The 20,346-nt window shown below is 45.8% G+C and overlaps 1 protein-coding gene across 1 annotated transcript in view; it reads left to right on the top strand.

Moving 5' to 3' along the window:
- LOC131944413 (R3H domain-containing protein 4) overlaps window positions 1-17,877 on the top strand; it is a 32,010-nt gene extending 14,133 nt beyond the window's left edge. The window contains exons 4-7 of the mRNA XM_059305006.1: window positions 2,826-2,976; window positions 3,373-3,458; window positions 11,338-11,479; window positions 16,879-17,877. Coding sequence (XP_059160989.1) covers window positions 2,826-2,976; window positions 3,373-3,458; window positions 11,338-11,479; window positions 16,879-16,991 — 492 coding nt within the window. The 3' untranslated portion in view covers window positions 16,992-17,877. The remainder of the gene's footprint in view (window positions 1-2,825; window positions 2,977-3,372; window positions 3,459-11,337; window positions 11,480-16,878) is intronic.
- The last annotated feature ends 2,469 nt before the right edge of the window (window positions 17,878-20,346 follow it).

The following is a 20,346-nucleotide window of genomic DNA, read 5'->3' as shown; positions in this document are numbered from 1 at the left end:
CTAGATCTACAACAAAAATAATTGATGCAGGCATACTATGATGTGGTTACACTATCTGAACCCACTAGATCTACAACAAAAATAATTGATGCAGGCAAACTATGATGTGGTTACACTATCTGAACCCACTAGATCTACAACAAAAATAATTGATGCAGGCATACTATGATGTGGTTACACTATCTGAACCCACTAGATCTACAACAAAAATAATTGATGCAGGCATACTATGATGTGGTTACACTATCTGAACCCACTAGATCTACAACAAAAATAATTGATGCAGGCAAACTATGATGTGGTTACACTATCTGAACCCACTAGATCTACAACAAAAATAATTGATGCAGGCAAACTATGATGTGGTTACACTATCTGAACCCACTAGATCTACAACAAAAATAATTGATGCAGGCAAACTATGATGTGGTTACACTATCTGAACCCACTAGATCTACAACAAAAATAATTGATGCAGGCATACTATGATGTGGTTACACTATCTGAACCCACTAGATCTACAACAAAAATAATTGATGCAGGCATACTATGATGTGGTTACACTATCTGAACCCACTAGATCTACAACAAAAATAATTGATGCAGGCAAACTATGATGTGGTTACACTACCTATCAGGGCCTTGATCTAAGTGTCTTTAATCTTATGTAAACAACTCACAGGTTTGAAAGTGAACTTTACTTACTTAAAGAACTTCGAAATACTTTTACATCACTGTCACTGCATCGTGTAAAAAAATTGTACACTTTTGTCTTAGTTTATATCTGTGATAAAATTGTACACTTTTGTCTTAGTTTATATCTGTGATAAAATTGTACACTTTTGACTTAGTTTATATCTCTGATAAAATTGTACACTTTTGTCTTAGTTTATATCTCTGATAAAATTGTACACTTTTGTCTTAGTTTATATCTCTGATAAAATTGTACACTTTTGTCTTAGTTTATATCTCTGATAATATTGTACACTTTTGTCTTAGTTTATATCTCTGATAAAATTGTACACTTTTGTCTTAGTTTATATCTCTGATAATATTGTACACTTTTGTCTTAGTTTATATCTCTGATAAAATTGTACACTTTTGTCTTAGTTTATATCTGTGATAAAATTGTACACTTTTGTCTTAGTTTATATCTCTGATAAAATTGTACACTTTTGTCTTAGTTTATATCTGTGATAAAATTGTACACTTTTGTCTTAGTTTATATCTCTGATAAAATTGTACACTTTTGTCTTAGTTTATATCTCTGATAAAATTGTACACTTTTGTCTTAGTTTATATCTCTGCTAAAATTGTACACTTTTGTCTTAGTTTATATCTCTGATAAAATTGTACACTTTTGTCTTAGTTTATATCTGTGATAAAATTGTACACTTTTGTCTTAGTTTATATCTGTGATAAAATTGTACACTTTTGTCTTAGTTTATATCTCTGATAAAATTGTACACTTTTGTCTTAGTTTATATCTCTGATAAAATTGTACACTTTTGTCTTAGTTTATATCTCTGATAAAATTGTACACTTTTGTCTTAGTTTATATCTGTGATAAAATTGTACACTTTTGTCTTAGTTTATATCTGTGATAAAATTGTACACTTTTGTCTTAGTTTATATCTGTGATAAAATTGTACACTTTTGTCTTAGTTTATATCTGTGATAAAATTGTACACTTTTGTCTTAGTTTATATCTCTGATAAAATTGTACACTTTTGTCTTAGTTTATATCTCTGATAAAATTGTACACTTTTGTCTTAGTTTATATCTGTGATAAAATTGTACACTTTTGTCTTAGTTTATATCTCTGATAAAATTGTATGCTTTTGTCTTAGTTTATATCTGTGATAAAATTGTTCGCTTTTGTCTTAGTTTATATCTGTGATAAAATTGTACACTTTTGTCTTAGTTTATATCTATGATAAAATTGTACACTTTTGTCTTAGTTTATATCTGTGATAAAATTGTACACTTTTGTCTTAGTTTATATCTATGATAAAATTGTACACTTTTGTCTTAGTTTATATCTATGATAAAATTGTACACTTTTGTCTTAGTTTATATCTGTGATAAAATTGTACACTTTTGTCTTAGTTTATATCTGTGATAAAATTGTACACTTTTGTCTTAGTTTATATCTGTGATAAAATTGTACACTTTTGTCTTAGTTTATATCTGTGATAAAATTGTACACTTTTGTCTTAGTTTATATCTGTGATAAAATTGTACACTTTTGTCTTAGTTTATATCTATGATAAAATTGTATGCTTTTGTCTTAGTTTATATCTGTGATAAAATTGTACGCTTTTGTCTTAGTTTATATCTGTGATAAAATTGTACACTTTTGTCTTAGTTTATATCTGTGATAAAATTGTACACTTTTGTCTTAGTTTATATCTATGATAAAATTGTACACTTTTGTCTTAGTTTATATCTGTGATAAAATTGTATGCTTTTGTCTTAGTTTATATCTGTGATAAAATTGTACGCTTTTGTCTTAGTTTATATATGTGATAAAATTGTATGCTTTTGTCTTAGTTTATATCTGTGATAAAATTGTACACTTTTGTCTTAGTTTATATCTGTGATGTTTAAAATATTTGTACACCAGATACCCATGGCCAGCATAATGTCAGTAGCTACACAATCTGGAAAGTTAATGAATATTTTATTTTTGATGAGATTGTCAATAAACAAAGAGAAGATTTTTGTCAGCAGACAACTTTGAGGAAGTGGATCAGCAACAGGTTAACCAAGTTACCACTGACTTACTTAAGATGCTGACCTAGTTGTTTGTTTGTGTCTCCCAGGCCTGGAGCAGCTTTGTTGAGAGTTCAGAAGAAGATCAAATGAAAATCCTCAACTACCGTGGTCTGCATGTCATTAGAGAAGATGATGAATGGGACACAGAGATGACAACAGCTGAGGACACTTGGGTCATGATTTTAGATGACAGAAGTGGTAAGTTGGTTCAAATTCATTCAACTCAAAAAATATCTCGACCAGTAGTCAAAGCTCTCCTTCCCACCAATAAAAAAAATAACCTGATTTCTTGAATGAGCTGATCTAAAAATAACCTGATTTCTTGAATGAGCTGATCTAAAAATAACCTGATTTCTTGAATGAGCTGATCTAAAAATAACCTGATTTCTTGAATGAGCTGATCTAAAAATAACCTGATTTCTTGAATGAGCTGATCTAAAAATAACCTGATTTCTTGAATGAGCTCATCTAAAAATAACCTGATTTCTTGAATGAGCTGATCTAAAAATAACCTGATTTCTTGAATGAGCTGATCTAAAAATAACCTGATTTCTTGAATGAGCTGATCTAAAAATAACCTGATTTCTTGTCCAGACCACCCAGCCTACAGTCCAGTCCAATGCTACAACAGAGTGGACAGAAACCTGCGGGCTCTGTTGAAGCGCAGACAGTTACCAATGGTAAGTAGGCAGCCACCAGTGACAGCCACCAGTGACAGCCACCAGTGACAGCTACCAGTGACAGCCACCCAGCTACCACTGACAGCTACCAGTGACAGCCACCAGTGACAGCCACCAGTGACAGCCACCAGTGACAGCCACCAGTGACAGCCACCCAGCTACCAGTGACAGCCACCAGTGACAGCCACCAGTGACAGCCACCAGTGACAGCCACCAGTGACAGCCACCAGTGACAGCCACCAGTGACAGCCACCAGTGACAGCCACCCAGCTACCAGTGACAGCCACCAGTGACAGCCACCAGTGACAGCTACCACTGACAGCTACCAGTGACAGCCACCAGTGACAGCCACCAGTGACAGCCACCAGTGACAGCCACCCAGCTACCAGTGACAGCCACCAGTGACAGCCACCAGTGACAGCCACCAGTGACAGCCACCAGTGACAGCCACCAGTGACAGCCACCAGTGACAGCCACCAGTGACAGCCACCAGTGACAGCCACCCAGCTACCAGTGACAGCCACCAGTGACAGCCACCAGTGACAGCTACCACTGACAGCTACCAGTGACAGCCACCAGTGACAGCCACCAGTGACAGCCACCAGTGACAGCCACCAGTGACAGCCACCCAGCTACCAGTGACAGCCACCAGTGACAGCCACCAGTGACAGCCACCAGTGACAGCCACCAGTGACAGCCACCAGTGACAGCCACCAGTGACAGCCACCCAGCTACCAGTGACAGCCACCAGTGACAGCCACCAGTGACAGCCACCAGTGACAGCCACCCAGCTACCAGTGACAGCCACCAGTGACAGCCACCAGTGACAGCCACCAGTGACAGCCACCAGTGACAGCCACCAGTGACAGCCACCAGTGACAGCCACCCAGCTACCACTGACAGCTACCAGTGACAGCCACCAGTGACAGCCACCAGTGACAGCCACCAGTGACAGCCACCAGTGACAGCCACCAGTGACAGCCACCAGTGACAGCCACCAGTGACAGCCACCAGTGACAGCCACCAGTGACAGCCACCCAGCCACCAGTGACAGCCACCAGTGACAGCTACCAGTGACAGCCACCAGTGACAGCCACCAGTGACAGCTACCAGTGACAGCCACCAGTGACAGCTACCAGTGACAGCCACCCAGCTACCACTGACAGCTACCAGTGACAGCCACCCAGCTACCAGTGACAGCCACCAGTGACAGCCACCAGTGACAGCCACCACTGACAGCTACCAGTGACAGCCACCAGTGACAGCCACCAGTGACAGCCACCCAGCCACCAGTGACAGCTACCAGTAACAGCCACCAGTGACAGCTACCACTGACAGCCACCAGTGACAGCTACCAGTGACAGCCACCCAGCCACCAGTGACAGCCACCCAGCCACCAGTGACAGCCACCAGTGACAGCCACCAGTGACAGCCACCAGTGACAGCCACCAGTGACAGCCACCCAGCCACCAGTGACAGCTACCAGTGACAGCCACCCAGCTACCAGTGACAGCTACCAGTGACAGCCACCCAGCTACCAGTGACAGCCACCAGTGACAGCCACCAGTGACAGCCACCAGTGACAGCTACCAGTGACAGCTACCAGCGACAGCTACCAGTGACAGCTACCAGTGACAGCCACCAGTGACAGCTACCAGTGACAGCTACCAGTGACAGCCACCAGTGACAGCCACCAGTGACAGCCACCCAGCTACCACTGACAGCTACCAGTGACAGCCACCAGTGACAGCCACCAGTGACAGCCACCCAGCCACCAGTGACAGCTACCAGTGACAGCCACCAGTGACAGCCACCCAGCTACCAGTGACAGCCACCCAGCTACCAGTGACAGCCACCAGTGACAGCCACCAGTGACAGCCACCAGTGACAGCCACCAGTGACAGCCACCAGTGACAGCCACCCAGCTACCAGTGACAGCCACCCAGCTACCACTGACAGCTACCCAGCTACCAGTGACAGCCACCAGTGACAGCCACCAGTGACAGCCACCAGTGACAGCCACCAGTGACAGCCACCCAGCTACCACTGACAGCTACCAGTGACAGCCACCAGTGACAGCCACCAGTGACAGCCACCAGTGACAGCCACCAGTGACAGCCACCCAGCCACCAGTGACAGCCACCAGTGACAGCCACCAGTGACAGCCACCCAGCTACCAGTGACAGCCACCAGTGACAGCCACCAGTGACAGCTACCAGTGACAGCCACCCAGCTACCAGTGACAGCTACCAGTGACAGCCACCAGTGACAGCCACCAGTGACAGCCACCAGTGACAGCCACCCAGCTACCAGTGACAGCCACCCAGCTACCAGTGACAGCCACCAGTGACAGCCACCAGTGACAGCCACCAGTGACAGCCACCAGTGACAGCCACCAGTGACAGCCACCAGTGACAGCCACCAGTGACAGCTACCAGTGACAGCTACCAGTGACAGCCACCCAGCTACCAGTGACAGCTACCAGTGACAGCCACCAGTGACAGCCACCAGTGACAGCCACCAGTGACAGCCACCCAGCTACCAGTGACAGCCACCAGTGACAGCCACCAGTGACAGCCACCCAGCTACCAGTGACAGCCACCCAGCTACCACTGACAGCTACCCAGCTACCAGTGACAGCCACCAGTGACAGCCACCAGTGACAGCCACCAGTGACAGCCACCAGTGACAGCCACCCAGCTACCACTGACAGCTACCAGTGACAGCCACCAGTGACAGCCACCAGTGACAGCCACCAGTGACAGCCACCCAGCCACCAGTGACAGCCACCCAGCCACCAGTGACAGCCACCAGTGACAGCCACCCAGCTACCAGTGACAGCCACCAGTGACAGCCACCAGTGACAGCCACCAGTGACAGCCACCAGTGACAGCTACCAGTGACAGCTACCAGTGACAGCCACCCAGCTACCAGTGACAGCTACCAGTGACAGCCACCAGTGACAGCCACCCAGCCACCAGTGACAGCCACCAGTGACAGCCACCAGTGACAGCCACCAGTGACAGCCACCCAGCTACCAGTGACAGCCACCAGTGACAGCCACCAGTGACAGCCACCAGTGACAGCTACCAGTGACAGCTACCAGTGACAGCCACCTAGCTACCAGTGACAGCTACCAGTGACAGCTACCAGTGACAGCCACCCAGCTACCAGTGACAGCTACCAGTGACAGCCACCAGTGACAGCCACCCAGCCACCAGTGACAGCCACCCAGCTAACAGTGACAGCCACCAGTGACAGCCACCAGTGACAGCTACCAGTGACAGCTACCAGTGACAGCCACCCAGCTACCAGTGACAGCTACCAGTGACAGCCACCAGTGACAGCCACCAGTGACAGCCACCCAGCTACCAGTGACAGCCACCCAGCTACCAGTGACAGCCACCAGTGACAGCCACCAGTGACAGCCACCAGTGACAGCCACCAGTGACAGCCACCAGTGACAGCCACCAGTGACAGCCACCAGTGACAGCCACCCAGCTACCACTGACAGCTACCCAGCTACCAGTGACAGCCACCAGTGACAGCCACCAGTGACAGCCACCAGTGACAGCCACCAGTGACAGCCACCAGTGACAGCCACCAGTGACAGCCACCCAGCTACCACTGACAGCCACCCAGCTACCAGTGACAGCCACCCAGCTACCACTGACAGCTACCCAGCTACCAGTGACAGCCACCAGTGACAGCCACCAGTGACAGCCACCAGTGACAGCCACCCAGCTACCACTGACAGCTACCAGTGACAGCCACCAGTGACAGCCACCAGTGACAGCCACCAGTGACAGCCACCAGTGACAGCCACCCAGCCACCAGTGACAGCCACCAGTGACAGCCACCAGTGACAGCTACCAGTGACAGCTACTAGTGACAGCCACCCAGCTACCAGTGACAGCTACCAGTGACAGCCACCAGTGACAGCCACCAGTGACAGCCACCAGTGACAGCCACCAGTGACAGCCACCAGTGACAGCCACCAGTGACAGCTACCAGTGACAGCCACCAGTGACAGCCACCAGTGACAGCCACCAGTGACAGCTACCACTGACAGCTACCAGTGACAGCCACCAGTGACAGCCACCAGTGACAGCCACCAGTGACAGCCACCAGTGACAGCTACCAGTGACAGCCACCAGTGACAGCTACCAGTGACAGCCACCCAGCTACCACTGACAGCTACCAGTGACAGCCACCCAGCTACCAGTGACAGCCACCAGTGACAGCCACCAGTGACAGCCACCACTGACAGCTACCAGTGACAGCCACCAATGACAGCCACCAGTGACAGCCACCAGTGACAGCCACCAGTGACAGCCACCATTGACAGCCACCAGTGACAGCTACCAGTGACAGCCACCAGTGACAGCCACCAGTGACAGCTACCAGTGACAGCCACCAGTGACAGCCACCCAGCTACCAGTGACAGCTACCAGTGACAGCCACCCAGCTACCAGTGACAGCCACCAGTGACAGCCACCAGTGACAGCTACCAGTGACAGCCACCAGTGACAGCCACCCAGCTACCAGTGACAGCTACCAGTGACAGCCACCCAGCTACCAGTGACAGCCACCAGTGACAGCCACCAGTGACAGCCACCAGTGACAGCCACCAGTGACAGCTACCAGTGACAGCCACCAGTGACAGCCACCCAGCCACCAGTGACAGCCACCAGTGACAGCCACCCAGCTACCAGTGACAGCCACCCAGCCACCAGTGACAGCCACCAGTGACAGCCACCAGTGACAGCCACCAGTGACAGCCACCAGTGACAGCCACCAGTGACAGCCACCATTGACAGCCACCATTGACAGCCACCAGTGACAGCCACCAGTGACAGCCACCATTGACAGCCACCAGTGACAGCCACCACTGACAGCTACCAGTGACAGCCACCAGTGACAGCCACCAGTGACAGCCACCAGTGACAGCCGCCAGTGACAGCCACCATTGACAGCCACCAGTGACAGCCACCACTGACAGCTACCAGTGACAGCCACCAGTGACAGCTACCAGTGACAGCCACCAGTGACAGCCACCAGTGACAGCCACCAGTGACAGCCACCAGTGACAGCCACCAGTGACAGCCACCAGTGACAGCCACCCAGCCACCAGTGACAGCCACCAGTGACAGCCACCAGTGACAGCCACCAGTGACAGCCACCCAGCCACCAGTGACAGCCACCAGTGACAGCCACCAGTGACAGCCACCCAGCCACCAGTGACAGCCACCAGTGACAGCCACCAGTGACAGCCACCCAGCTACCAGTGACAGCTACCAGTGACAGCCACCCAGCTACCAGTGACAGCTACCAGTGACAGCTACCAGTGACAGCCACCCAGCTACCAGTGACAGCCACCAGTGACAGCCACCAGTGACAGCCACCCAGCCACCAGTGACAGCCACCAGTGACAGCCACAAGTGACAGCCACCCAGCCACCAGTGACAGCCACCAGTGACAGCTACCAGTGACAGCCACCAGTGACAGCTACCAGTGACAGCCACCAGTGACAGCTACCAGTGACAGCCACCAGTGACAGCCACCAGTGACAGCTACCAGTGACAGCCACCCATAATGTGTAGACAGGAAGTACAGGAAAAGATTTATCCCCTAACTATTTTCAAATCTAACAATAGAAGAGAGAGTTTGTGTTGCTTGCTACAGCCTAGCCTGAGGGGAAGACTGACCGCAAGTGACCACTTAAAATCCAAAACAAATGAAAATAACTGCCAAAAGTTTCAAAGAGCTATTAAAAAGTGGGTCACACTTTCCTCCTCCATGCTAATCAGAAACCATGAGAGAAGTCCATTGATTTGGGCATGGGCAGAGATGAAAACCAAAATAACCAAAATGCTTATTTCTAATGCTATAATATTTAGCATATCGTTATGACTCAAAGAGATAAGTCTAAAAAGAACAAAATAGCAGAAAATTTCATGTCGTTACCATGGTGATGGTGGCCATCTTGGATTTTTAAAACAATTTTAACATTGAAATGACTTATTAAAATTGGTCAAAATTTTCTCTAGTTATTCTGTTTACATATACAAACAAAATTATAGAACAAATTTTTGAAAATTTGTATGGTTTTTCTTTAACAGTTAAAATGGTGTATTTTGTGCACAAATTTCGATTTTTTAAAGTGATTTTCAGAAAAAAAATTGTAATAACAAAAGTATTTAAAAATTTGAAAAAGTAATCTATCAAGATTTTTACCATGTATGTCTATAATCCTACAAGTTTTTTTCATTGAATTTGCCTAAGCTATCTTTGAATTAATTCGATGTTAAAAACGTAAATAAAATCCAAGATGACCACCATCACCATGGCAACGGCATGACATTTTTGGCTATTTTGTTCTTTTTAGACTTACCTCTTTGAGTCATAATTATATGCTAAATATTATAGCATAAGGTTTAGAAATTAGCATTTTAGTTATTTTGGTTTTCATCTCTGCCCATGCCCTTAGTCTTGGTTTAGTTGAGATTTTAGTTTCAGATGAGTTAGAGTTTTCATATGAGTTAGAGTTAGTTTAGATTAGAGTTGAAATATGAGTAAGTTTAGGTTTTGAGTTAGGTTAGTGTTTTATTTGTGTGCTGTTTGTGTTTTATTTGTGTGCTGTTTGTGTTTTATTTGTGTGCTGTTTGTGTTTTATTTGTGTACTGTTTGTGTTTTATTTATGTGCTGTGTTTTGTGTGCTGTTTGAGTTTTATTTGTGTGCTGTGTTTTGTGTGCTGTTTGTGTTTTATTTGTGTTGTTTGTGTTTTATTTGTGTGCTGTTTGTGTTTTATTTGTGTGCTGTTTGTGTTTTATTTGTGTGCTGTTTGTGTTTTATTTGTGTGCTGTTTGTGTTTTATTTGTGTGCTGTTCGTGTTTTATTTGTGTGCTGTGTTTTGTGTGCTGTTTGTGTTTTATTTTTGAGCTGTTTGTGTTTTATTTGTGTGCTGTTTGTGTTTTATTTGTGTGCTGTTTGTGTTTTATTTGTGTGCTGTTTGTGTTTTATTTGTGTGCTGTTTGAGTTTTATTTGTGTGCTGTTTGAGTTTTATTTGTGTGCTGTTTGTGTTTTATTTGTGTGCTGTGTTTTGTGTGCTGTTTGTGTTTTATTTGTGTTGTTTGTGTTTTATTTGTGTGCTGTTTGTGTTTTATTTGTGTGCTGTTTGTGTTTATTTGTGTGCTGTTTGTGTTTTATTTGTGTGCTGTTTGTGTTTTATTTGTGTGCTGTGTTTTGTGTGCTGTTTGTGTTTTATTTGTGAGCTGTTTGTGTTTTATTTGTGTGCTGTTTGTGTTTTATTTGTGTGCTGTTTGTGTTTATTTGTGTGCTGTTTGTGTTTTATTTGTGTGCTGTTTGTGTTTTATTTGTGTGCTGTGTTTTGTGTGCTGTTTGTGTTTTATTTGTGAGCTGTTTGTGTTTTATTTGTGTGCTGTTTGTGTTTTATTTGTGTGCTGTTTGTGTTTTATTTGTGTGCTGTTTGTGTTTTATTTGTGTGCTGTGTTTTGTGTGCTGTTTGTGTTTTATTTGTGAGCTGTTTGTGTTTTATTTGTGTGCTGTTTGTGTTTTATTTGTGTGCTGTTTGTGTTTTATTTGTGTGCTGTTTGTGTTTTATTTGTGTGCTGTGTTTTGTGTGCTGTTTGTGTTTTATTTGTGAGCTGTTTGTGTTTTATTTGTGTGCTGTTTGTGTTTTATTTGTGTGCTGTTTGTGTTTTATTTGTGTGCTGTTTGTGTTTTATTTGTGTGCTGTTTGTGTTTTATTTGTGTGCTGTTTGTGTTTTATTTGTGTGCTGTTTGTGTTTTATTTGTGTGCTGTTTGTGTTTTATTTGTGTGCTGTTTGTGTTTTATTTGTGTGCTGTTTGACCAGGGCATGCTGGCCAACCTGGAGAGGGAGCTGGTTACATTCTTCCATGACTGTCCAACATCCGTCTTTATTTCACACATCTCCAGCAGTTACGAGAGGATGTTGCTGCACGCACTCTGCCAGTATTTGGATCTTCACTCGCAAAGTAATGTGGCCTTACACTCATTGCTGACAGTGTCACCACATGTGTCATCACACATTGCTGACAGTGTCACTAAATATTGCTGACAGTGTCACCACATGTGTCGTCACACATTGCTTACAGTGTCACATAGTACTCACTGGTACTCAGCATTGATTTAGTTATGTCATTTTAAAAGCGCTTTAATCAAAAGACGAATTGATGCAAACTTGTACTCCCTTAATTATCAGACCCTCCCCATATACAACACAACAACATACCCTCCCCATACACAACAACATACCCTCCCCATACGCAACACAACAACATACCCTCCCCATACACAACAACATACCCTCCCCATATACAACACAACAACATACCCTCCCCATATACAACACAACAACATACCCTCCCCATACACAACAACATACCCTCCCCATATACAACACAACAACATACCCTCCCCATATACAACACAACAACATACCCTCCCCATACACAACACAACAACATACCCTCCCCATATACAACACAACAACATACCCTCCCCATACACAACAACATACCCTCCCCATATACAACACAACAACATACCCTCCCCATATACAACACAACAACATACCCTCCCCATATACAACACAACATACCCTCCCCATATACAACACAACAACATACCCTCCCCATACACAACACAACAACATACCCTCCCCATATACAACACAACAACATACCCTCCCCATACACAACACAACAACATACCCTCCCCATACGCAACACAACAACATACCCTCCCCATATACAACACAACAACATACCCTCCCCATACACAACAACATACCCTCCCCATATACAACACAACAACATACCCTCCCCATACACAACAACATACCCTCCCCATACACAACACAACAACATACCCTCCCCATATACAACACAACAACATACCCTCCCCATACACAACACAACAACATACCCTCCCCATATACAACACAACAACATACCCTCCCCATATACAACACAACAACATACCCTCCCCATACACAACAACATACCCTCCCCATATACAACACAACAACATACCCTCCCCATACACAACAACATACCCTCCCCATATACAACACAACAACATACCCTCCCCATACACAACACAACAACATACCCTCCCCATATACAACACAACAACATACCCTCCCCATACGCAACACAACAACATACCCTCCCCATATACAACACAACAACATACCCTCCCCATATACAACACAACAACATACCCTCCCCATATACAACACAACAACATACCCTCCCCATATACAACACAACAACATACCCTCCCCATACACAACACAACAACATACCCTCCCCATACACAACACAACAACATACCCTCCCCATACACAACAACATACCCTCCCCATACGCAACACAACAACATACCCTCCCCATATACAACACAACAACATACCCTCCCCATACACAACACAACATACCCTCCCCATACACAACACAACAACATACCCTCCCCATACACAACAACATACCCTCCCCATACACAACAACATACCCTCCCCATACACAACACAACAACATACCCTCCCCATACACAACAACATACCCTCCCCATACACAACAACATACCCTCCCCATACACAACACAACAACATACCCTCCCCATACACAACAACATACCCTCCCCATATACAACACAACAACATACCCTCCCCATACACAACAACATACCCTCCCCATACACAACACAACAACATACCCTCCCCATATACAACACAACAACATACCCTCCCCATACACAACAACATACCCTCCCCATACACAACACAACAACATACCCTCCCCATATACAACACAACAACATACCCTCCCCATACACAACAACATACCCTCCCCATACGCAACACAACAACATACCCTCCCCATATACAACACAACAACATACCCTCCCCATACACAACAACACACCCTCCCCATACACAACAACATACCCTCCCCATACACAACACAACAACATACCCTCCCCATACACAACAACATACCCTCCCCATACACAACAACATACCCTCCCCATACACAACACAACAACATACCCTCCCCATACACAACAACATACCCTCCCCATACACAACACAACAACATACCCTCCCCATACACAACAACATACCCTCCCCATACACAACACAACAACATACCCTCCCCATACACAACAACATACCCTCCCCATATACAACACAACAACATACCCTCCCCATACACAACAACATACCCTCCCCATACACAACACAACAACATACCCTCCCCACATACAACAGCATACCCTCCCCATACACAACAACATACCCTCCCCATACACAACACAACAACATACCCTCCCCACACACAACAGCATACCCTCCCCATACACAACAACATACCCTCCCCATATACAACACAACAACATACCCTCCCCATACACAACAACATACCCTCCCCATACACAACAACATACCCTCCCCATACACAACAACATACCCTCCCCATACACAACAACATACCCTCCCCATACACAACACAACAACATACCCTCCCCATACACAACACAACAACATACCCTCCCCATACACAACAACATACCCTCCCCATACACAACAACATACCCTCCCCATACACAACAACATACCCTCCCCATACACAACAACATACCCTCCCCATACACAACAACATACCCTCCCCATACACAACAACATACCCTCCCCATACACAACAACATACCCTCCCCATACACAACAACATACCCTCCCCATATACAACACAACAACATACCCTCCCCATACACAACAACATACCCTCCCCATACACAACAACATACCCTCCCCATACACAACAACATACCCTCCCCATATACAACACAACAACATACCCTCCCCATACACAACACAACAACATACCCTCCCCATATACAACACAACAACATACCCTCCCCATACGCAACACAACAACATACCCTCCCCATATACAACACAACAACATACCCTCCCCATATACAACACAACAACATACCCTCCCCATATACAACACAACAACATACCCTCCCCATATACAACACAACAACATACCCTCCCCATACACAACACAACAACATACCCTCCCCATACACAACACAACAACATACCCTCCCCATACACAACAACATACCCTCCCCATACGCAACACAACAACATACCCTCCCCATATACAACACAACAACATACCCTCCCCATACACAACACAACATACCCTCCCCATACACAACACAACAACATACCCTCCCCATACACAACAACATACCCTCCCCATACACAACAACATACCCTCCCCATACACAACACAACAACATACCCTCCCCATACACAACAACATACCCTCCCCATACACAACAACATACCCTCCCCATACACAACACAACAACATACCCTCCCCATACACAACAACATACCCTCCCCATATACAACACAACAACATACCCTCCCCATACACAACAACATACCCTCCCCATACACAACACAACAACATACCCTCCCCATATACAACACAACAACATACCCTCCCCATACACAACAACATACCCTCCCCATACACAACACAACAACATACCCTCCCCATATACAACACAACAACATACCCTCCCCATACACAACAACATACCCTCCCCATACGCAACACAACAACATACCCTCCCCATATACAACACAACAACATACCCTCCCCATACACAACAACACACCCTCCCCATACACAACAACATACCCTCCCCATACACAACACAACAACATACCCTCCCCATACACAACAACATACCCTCCCCATACACAACAACATACCCTCCCCATACACAACACAACAACATACCCTCCCCATACACAACAACATACCCTCCCCATACACAACACAACAACATACCCTCCCCATACACAACAACATACCCTCCCCATACACAACACAACAACATACCCTCCCCATACACAACAACATACCCTCCCCATATACAACACAACAACATACCCTCCCCATACACAACAACATACCCTCCCCATACACAACACAACAACATACCCTCCCCACACACAACAGCATACCCTCCCCATACACAACAACATACCCTCCCCATACACAACACAACAACATACCCTCCCCACACACAACAGCATACCCTCCCCATACACAACAACATACCCTCCCCATATACAACACAACAACATACCCTCCCCATACACAACAACATACCCTCCCCATACACAACAACATACCCTCCCCATACACAACAACATACCCTCCCCATACACAACAACATACCCTCCCCATACACAACACAACAACATACCCTCCCCATACACAACACAACAACATACCCTCCCCATACACAACAACATACCCTCCCCATACACAACAACATACCCTCCCCATACACAACAACATACCCTCCCCATACACAACAACATACCCTCCCCATACACAACAACATACCCTCCCCATACACAACAACATACCCTCCCCATACACAACAACATACCCTCCCCATACACAACAACATACCCTCCCCATATACAACACAACAACATACCCTCCCCATACACAACAACATACCCTCCCCATACACAATAACATACCCTCCCCATACACAACAACATACCCTCCCCATACACAACACAACAACATACCCTCCCCATACGTAACAACAGCTTAGGTGTCAGTTAATTTTAGTGGTTAATTGGCCCAGATGTCATTTAGTTTTAGTTGTTGTTAATTGGCCCAGATGTCATTTAGTTTTAGTTGTTGTTAGTTGGCCCAGATGTCATTTAGTTTTAGTTGTTGTTAATTGGCCCAGGTGTCATTTAGTTTTAGTTGTTGTTAATTGGCCCAGATGTCATTTAGTTTTAGTTGTTGTTAATTGGCCCAGATGTCATTTAGTTTTAGTTGTTGTTAATTGGCCCAGATGTCATTTAGTTTTAGTTGTTGTTAATTGGCCCAGATGTCATTTAGTTTTAGTTGTTGTTAATTGGCCCAGATGTCATTTAGTTTTAGTTGTTGTTAATTGGCCCAGATGTCATTTAGTTTTAGTTGTTGTTAATTGGCCCAGATGTCATTTAGTTTTAGTTGTTGTTAGTTGGCCCAGATGTCATTTAGTTTTAGTTGTTGTTAATTGGCCCAGATGTCATTTAGTTTTAGTTGTTGTTAATTGGCCCAGATGTCATTTAGTTTTAGTTGTTGTTAATTGGCCCAGATGTCATTTAGTTTTAGTTGTTGTTAATTGGCCCAGATGTCATTTAGTTTTAGTTGTTGTTAATTGGCCCAGATGTCATTTAGTTTTAGTTGTTGTTAATTGGCCCAGATGTCATTTAGTTTTAGTTGTTGTTAGTTGGCCCAGATATTGTTTATCTTTTGCCACTTTGCAGGTTTTGATGAAAATGGTTCTCGCAGAACTCAAGTTGAAAACAGGAACCAACTGTTCCGACCTCCATCCCTGCTCTTAACAGAATACTTACAGCAACACCAACAGTCTTTGTGATTGGCCAGCTTTTTAACCAATGGGCGACAACCTTTCTGTCTGGCCTCTGTTTCAATAAGTGGTCTACATGTTTGAATTGAACTCTTTTTAAAATGATCTTGTGAACTGTAGTGGAAAGTCAAGGCCTGTTGAGGTCATAAGTCAAGGCCATATTTTCCAATTAGCCTTTTACATTTCAAGTAGAGCAGTTGGCCAAATAAAAATCTGAAGAGGCTGAGCAAATGCCAACATGTCATCAGACAAATGTCAACATGTCATCAGACAAATGCCAACATGTCATCAGACAAATGTCAACATGTCATTAGACAAATGTCAACATGTCATCAGACAAATGTCAACATATCATCAGATAAATGTCAACATGTCATTAGACAAATGCCAACATGTCATCAGACAAAACACTACCACAAGATATACTGCAAGATATACAGCCTTAATACTCGATCTCACAGGGCATTGGACATCATGCCCACCCGCACGGGCATTTATGACATCACACCCACCCTCTAAGGGGCATTGATGACATCACATCCACCCTCACAGGGCATTGATGACATCACATCCACCCTCACAGGGCATTGATGACATCACATCCACCCTCACAGGGCATTAATGACATCACATCCACCCTCTAAGGGGCATTGATGACATCACACCCACCCTCTAAGGGGCATTGATGACATCACATCCACCCTCTAAGGGGCATTGATGACATCACACCCACCCTCTAAGGGGCATTGATGACATCACATCCACCCTTACAGGGCATTGATGACATCACATCCACCCTCACAGGGCATTGATGACTTGATACCCAGTCACAAGATGTTATTGCCAGTAACCTCAGTAAATTTCAAAATAAAATTCAAGTCTTGACATTTGTTGATTCCACCATGTTAACACGTTTTTATTAACTCAGCTTCGCGTGTGTTTGTTGTTAAAATTGACATCGAAAATTAGCCCACTTCTGATTGCTCTATAGATCTGAAATTTGGCATGCAGGTTACTTTTGCCTAACAATTTCAGATGCAATCATAAAAACTAGCAATTAGAGACCGTAATTAGCTTAATTTAATTACGCCCAAAGGACCATAAAATTGAGGACATGATTTCTAAAGATACCGACAAGACTGGAGGCTTGTTGACACAGTTACTTCGGTCCCAATCGATGTGAGCGCGCTGGCCGTGATCGTATAGTGGTTAGTACTTCGCGTTGTGGCCGCGACAACCCAGGTTCGAATCCTGGTCGCTCAAGATTTTTTTAGTCCGTGTATTTATCAACACTTTTTTAAAAACCACGTTTTTCATGTGTAGCAACGGACTAAAAAGGAGAAAATAAAATACTTAAAAAAAACTTTTTAAAAAACCACGTTTTTCTTGTGGACTAAAAAGTAGAAAATAACTATTTACATACATTTGATGACAAAAAACGTGGGTCGGGCAGATGGGTCGGGAAATTTGATGGTGAACGTACCCACGTTTTTTGTCATCAAATGTATGTAAATAGTTATTTTCTACTTTTTAGTCCACAAGAAAAACGTGGTTTTTTAAAAAGTTTTTTTTAAGTATTTTATTTTAGTCCTGTATTCAGCTCACACTAGACCCAGCTCACACTAGACCCAGCTCTCACTAGACCCACCTCCCAGCTCACACTAGACCCACCTCCCAGCTCTCACTAGATCCACCTCCCAGCTCACACTAGACCCAGCTCTCACTAGACCCACCTCCCAGCTCACACTAGACCCACCTCCCAGCTCTCACTAGACCCACCTCCCAGCTCTCACTAGACCCAGCTCACACTAGACCCAGCTCTCACTAGACCCACCTCCCAGCTCTCACTAGATCCACCTCCCAGCTCACACTAGACCCAGCTCTCACTAGACCCACCTCCCAGCTCACACTAGACCCACCTCCCAGCTCTCACTAGACCCACCTCCCAGTTCTCACTAGACCCAGCTCACACTAGACCCAGCTCTCACTAGACCCACCTCCCAGCTCTCACTAGACCCAGCTCTCACTAGACCCACCTCCCAGCTCTCACTAGACCCAGCTCACACTAGACCCAGCTCTCACTAGACCCACCTCCCAGCTCTCACTAGACCCAGCTCACACTAGACCCAGCTCCCAGCTCTCACTAGACCCAGCTCTCACTAGACCCACCTCCCAGCTCACACTAGACCCAGCTCTCACTAGACCCACCTCCCAGCTCTCACTAGACCCACCTCCCAGCTCACACTAGACCCACCTCCCAGCTCACACTAGACCCAGCTCTCACTAGACCCACACCTCCCAGCTCTCACTAGACCCACCTCCCAGCTCACACTAGACCCAGCTCTCACTAGACCCACACCTCCCAGCTCTCACTAGACCCACCTCCCAGCTCTCACTAGACCCACCTCCCAGCTCTCACTAGACCCAGCTCTCACTAGACCCACCTCCCAGCTCACACTAGACCCACCTCCCAGCTCTCATTAGACCCAGCTCACACTAGACCCAGCTCACACTAGACCCACCTCCCAGCTCTCACTAGACCCACCTCCCAGCTCTCACTAGACCCAGCTCACACTAGACCCACCTCCCAGCTCTCATTAGACCCAGCTCACACTAGACCCAGCTCTCACTAGACCCACCTCCCAGCTCTCACTAGACCCACCTCCCAGCTCTCACTAGACCCACCTCCCAGCTCTCACTAGACCCACCTCCCAGCTTTCACTAGACCCAGCTCTCACTAGACCCACCTCCCAGCTCTCACTAGACCCACCTCCCAGCTCTCACTAGACCCAGCTCACACTAGACCCAGCTCTCACTAGACCCAGCTCACACTAGACCCACCTCCCAGCTCTCATTAGACCCAGCTCACACTAGACCCAGCTCTCACTAGACCCACCTCCCAGCTCTCACTAGACCCAGCTCACACTAGACCCAGCTCTCACTAGACCCACCTCCCAGCTCTCACTAGACCCAGCTCACACTAGACCCAGCTCTCACTAGACCCACCTCCCAGCTCTCACTAGACCCACCTCCCAGCTCTCATTAGACCCAGCTCACACTAGACCCAGCTCTCATTAGACCCAGCTCTCATTAGACCCAGCTCACACTAGACCCAGCTCTCACTAGACCCACCTCCCAGCTCTCACTAGACCCACCTCCCAGCTCTCACTAGACCCACACCTCCCAGCTCTCACTAGACCCACCTCCCAGCTCTCACTAGACCCACCTCCCAGCTTTCACTAGACCCAGCTCTCACTAGACCCACCTCCCAGCTCTCACTAGACCCACCTCCCAGCTCTCATTAGACCCAGCTCACACTAGACCCAGCTCACACTAGACCCACCTCCCAGCTCTCACTAGACCC

The sequence above is a fragment of the Physella acuta genome, unplaced genomic scaffold (genome assembly GCF_028476545.2).
Source record: "Physella acuta isolate Inbredline_101_S28 unplaced genomic scaffold, ASM2847654v3 ptg000491l, whole genome shotgun sequence".
Taxonomy (NCBI): Eukaryota; Metazoa; Mollusca; class Gastropoda; family Physidae; genus Physella; species Physella acuta.
The sequence above is the reverse complement of the archived record's forward strand: the minus strand, read 5'-3'. Positions and strand labels throughout refer to the sequence as shown.